Here is a 4,108-nt window from a genome sequence, read left to right as displayed (position 1 = left end):
TGCCACCATGCCCGGCTAATTTTATTTGTATTTTTTGTAGAGATGGGGTCTCCCCATTATTGCCCAGGCTGGTCTCCAACTCCCGGGCTCAAGCGATCCTCTCGCCTCAACCTCCCAAAGTGTTGGGATTACAAGTGAGAGCCACCACGTCTGGCCCATCTCCCCTCTTCTTGTTATTTATTTTCACATTTTTTGTGCTCCTCTGTTTCTTGGCACCTCTCCATCTCTCTACATCTTCCTGTGTCTCTCCATCTCTCTGAATCTCCTTCTCTCTCTCCCTTCTGTATAGAGGGACTTCTCTGCCTGCCCTTCTGACACGGTGTTTCTGTCTCTCCCTCTCTGTTGGTCTCTGCACACTGACGCAGCTGTGGCCCCCCACACCCCCACCCCACCCCACCCCGCCACCTTCTCTCCCCTCAGTCCTGGGAGCTGAGGCAGGAGGGGAAGTGGGGTGATGGGAGTGGAGAGGGAGGGCGGGAAATCCCAGTGCGGGGAGAGGGTCGACCGGACCGGCTTGGCTCCCTGGGCATCTCTGTCAGAGCCCCGCCCAGGGCTGCGTGGCCGCCCATATAAGTGGCTCTGGGCTGAGAGGGAGAAGTCAGTGCCTGTGTCTCCACACCTCTGTCTCCATCACTGCCTCGCGGTCCTGCAGGTAGGAGCAACCCCTCCATAGCCCTCTTCTTTGAAGTTGGGCACCTCTGCTCTGATCTCCCTCCTCCTCATATCACTCTGTCTCCTTTCGTATCTCTGATTGTCTGTCTCTCGGGACATCTCTGTCCTTCCCAATGCCCCCAAATCCCTCCTTCTTAACTGGGGTGGGCTGAGCTGAATTTAGAAGTCCTGTGGCCCAGCATCACCTCTATGAACCCCCTTGGCCTGGGCCATCAGACGTGGGGCGTTCCTCCTCATGTCTCCGAGCCTCAGTGTTCATCTGTGAGATGGGCTTGCAGAGGAGTCAAAGTGCTGGGCACATGTGGGCATTATTGGTGACATCGCTGTGGGCACCTGGCTCTGATATTTCTCCCCTTGTCTCTGACTCTGTCCATCTCCATTTCTTAGTCTCTCTCAAGCTCTCCCTCGGGTATGGGAGGGTCCTCTGCGATCTGTCGGGCAGCTGATAAGAGATGGGCGAGTTTCTCGCCCCCACCCTATCCATTCCCTATTCCTTATCTCTCCTGGGCAGCAGGCTGATTTGGCCTCTTTCTCCCCAGCTCCTCTCCCCCTGAGAGCCCAGCCCCCGTGCCCCAGTCCCTTGCCCCCACCTCCCCAGTATCCAGCATCCCTTGGACAGACTCTGCCACTGTCGCTGCAGCCACTTCTGCCGTCCCCAACGCCACCTCCTCAGGGCCAGCAAGATGCAGTTTGAGATGCACGACAACGTGAAAGGCAAAGGTGGGATCACTGGGTGGACCAGCAACCCTCTCGGTACTGGAACCTGGCCGCCTCCCTCCCCTGGGCACCCTTGCTTCGAAGACAGATGGCGCCTGCTTCCACCCCAGAAATGCTGCAACCCAGAACCCAGGCCCAGATGTGGAGGAGGAGGAGGCACTGCCAGGCCCCACCCAGATGTGGTTCCCACCCTTCCTCGGATGTACAGGAGACCCCCACCCCCAGCCTAACCAGACGTGCAGGACCCAGCAGCAACAGGGACAGACTGGGGTTGCCGGTACCCAGATGTGGCAGAAGGGAAGGGGGAGGCACAGTGGTGCCCCTTCAGTGGCGGCCTCGTGGCCCCGCCCAGACTGCCCGGCAGAGGGAAGGGTGGCAGAAGTACAGGGCGCAGGAGGTGCTGCGAGGCTGCCAGCTGACCCCTACCCTCCCACCTTTGCAGCTATGTCCTACCCCGTGACCAGTCAGCCCCAGTGCGCCACCACCAGCTGCTACCAGACCCAGCTCAGTGACTGGCACACAGGTCTCACGGACTGCTGCAACGACATGCCTGTCTGTGAGTGCCTGCCTGCTCCCTCTCCAGGCCCAGTGGAAGGCGGGTTTGGGGGAAATTAGGAGAGGGAAGCTCACCTCCAACCTCCTCCCACCGCTTGCTAACCCCACTCCCACCTCCCTTCCTCGGACTCGGAATTCCCACTCTTTAACACTCACCCTTTCCTCAGACTCCTTAGGATACTACCTCATGCCTTCCTACACTCAACTTTTCGGGCCCTCAACCTCCCCCTTGCACTCTCAGCTTTCCTCACTGTGACGCCCAACTCCCTCTTCAAACCCTAACTCCCAGCCCAGTGCACTGGCTCACGCCTGTAATCCTAGCACTTTGGGAGGCCATGGCAGGTGGATCACGAGGTCAGGAGTTCAAGACTAGTCTGGCCAAGATGGTGAAACCCCGTCTCTACTAAAAATACAAAAAATTAACCGAGCATGGTGGTGGGCGCCTGTTAACTCAGCTACTCGGGAGGCTGAGGCAGAAAATTGCTTGAACCCGGCAGACAGAGGTTGCAGTGAGCCAAGATCGTGCCACTGCACTCCAGTCTGGGCAACAGTGTGAGACTCCATCTCAAAAAAATAAAAAATAAAATTAGCCCGGGGTAGTGGCACACACCAGTAGTCCCAAGCTATTGGGCAGGCTGAGGCGGGAGGATTGTTTGAGCACAGGAGATGGAGGCTACTGTGAGCCGTGTGATCACACTATTGCACTCCAGTGGATGACAGAGCGAGACTTTACTTTTCTTTCTTTCTTTTTTTTTTTTTTCTTTGAGACGGAGTATTGCTCTGTTGCCAGGCTGGAATGCAATGGCACAGTCTAGGCTCACTGCAACCTCCGCCTCCCAGGTTCAAGCCATTCTCCTGCCTCAGCTTCCCAAGTAGCTGAGATTACAGGCGCACACCACCACGCCCGGCTAATCTTTGTATTTTTAGTAGAGACGTGGTTTCACCATGTTGGCCAGGCTGGTCTCAAACCCCTGACATTGTGATCCGCCCGCCTCGGGCTCCCAAAGTGCTGGGATTACAGGCGTGAGCCACTGCGCGCGGCCTCCAATTTCTAAAAAAAGAGGAAGAAGAAGAAGAAAAAGAAAGACCCTATCTTCCAATCGCTAAGCCATCCTCTCCTCGGACCTCTAATTCCCTCCGGGACCTCTCCTTGGCTGGGACCCTCATGCCTCTCTGCGACTAATCAGCCTTGCCCCTCCCCGGGGCGGAGCCGTTGGGAGGCCCCGGCTGGCCCCGCCCCTGACCGCCTGCGCCCCGCCCAGGTCTGTGCGGCACTTTTGCTCCTCTGTGCCTCGCCTGCCGCATCTCCGACGACTTCGGCGAGTGCTGCTGCGCGCCCTACCTGCCCGGAGGCCTGCACTCCATCCGCACCGGCATGCGGGAGCGCTACCACATCCAGGTGCGCGCCGGACCGGGGACCCGCGGGAGCAGGGAACTGGGGACTGGCCTCCTGGGACCCACGGCAGGGCTCCTGACCGCTCTCTCCCACCCTCTAGGGCTCCGTCGGGCACGACTGGGCGGCCCTCACCTTTTGTCTGCCCTGCGCGCTCTGCCAGATGGCGCGGGAGCTGAAGATCCGAGAGTAAGGAAGTTCCCTGTCTTCCCCGTCCTTTTCCACCAGTCTCACCTCTGGCCTTCTCTGGCCACTCCTGGGAGGGACTGCCTCACCACCCCTGTCTCGCTGCCAGAAATACACCCACAATAAAAACCTGAAAACCAACTCCGCCTACATCCATTTTGTCCCAGGGTAGGAATCTGGGTGGAGAGAGAGGATTGGTGAGAGAGGTGGGGACACGACAGATGCCTACGTGTGACCCCGCCAGGCAGTATGTGACTTTGGCAAGTTATCCCTCCCAAACCCCAGGCGCCCTCACCTTAACAAAGTAAAACCACTAACGCTTTAGCTGCAGACTCCCTGCATGAAGCTGCCTGCACTCTGAAAATAAGCAAAACCAGAAAGTCAGTCTTGGGAGGGCGGGGGCACTGAAGTTCAAAGGAAAAACACAGGAGAGCGCCCTTGCTTGCTCCATGCCTATGGACTGTTTGGCCTGCACACAATTCGAGCAGGCGTCGGGGACTTTTGTCTCCAAAGCAGAGAACTTCCAAGCTTAAGGCTCTCTGGAGCTAAAAAGGAATTTTTTTTTTTTTTTCTTTTTTTTTTTTT

General features: G+C 57.5%; 1 protein-coding gene across 3 annotated transcripts; it reads left to right on the top strand.

The window, feature by feature from the left end:
* The first annotated feature begins 305 nt into the window (after positions 1–305).
* Positions 306–3,664, top strand: CNFN (cornifelin). Of its 3 annotated transcripts, none has more exons than XM_023229412.3 (5): positions 308–652; positions 1,313–1,392; positions 1,832–1,945; positions 3,207–3,343; positions 3,441–3,664. In XM_023229412.3, exons 2-5 carry the CDS (start codon positions 1,356–1,358, stop codon positions 3,528–3,530), a joined length of 378 nt encoding a protein of 125 aa, XP_023085180.1. In that variant the 5' UTR covers positions 308–652; positions 1,313–1,355; the 3' UTR covers positions 3,531–3,664. The 3 variants fall into 3 exon arrangements, with proteins under 3 accessions (XP_023085181.1, XP_023085180.1, XP_023085179.1); XM_023229411.3 differs by having other exon boundaries at positions 311–652; positions 1,212–1,392; XM_023229413.3 differs by lacking the exon at positions 1,313–1,392 and having other exon boundaries at positions 306–652.
* The last annotated feature ends 444 nt before the right edge of the window (positions 3,665–4,108 follow it).

Source organism: Piliocolobus tephrosceles, unplaced genomic scaffold (assembly GCF_002776525.5).
Source record: "Piliocolobus tephrosceles isolate RC106 unplaced genomic scaffold, ASM277652v3 unscaffolded_27356, whole genome shotgun sequence".
In the NCBI taxonomy this organism is placed as follows: Eukaryota; Metazoa; Chordata; class Mammalia; order Primates; family Cercopithecidae; genus Piliocolobus; species Piliocolobus tephrosceles.
Note: the sequence above shows the minus strand (reverse complement) of the source record. Positions and strands in the feature narration are given on the sequence as shown.

Coding starts and splice junctions, on each gene's coding strand:
- CNFN (XM_023229412.3), top strand. CDS start 1,356: ATGCAGTTTGAGATGCACGACAACGTGAAAGGCAAAG. Junction 1,393..1,831: donor CGACAACGTGAAAGGCAAAG/GTGGGATCACTG, acceptor CCACCTTTGCAG/CTATGTCCTACCCCGTGACC. Junction 1,946..3,206: donor CTGCAACGACATGCCTGTCT/GTGAGTGCCTGC, acceptor CGCCCCGCCCAG/GTCTGTGCGGCACTTTTGCT.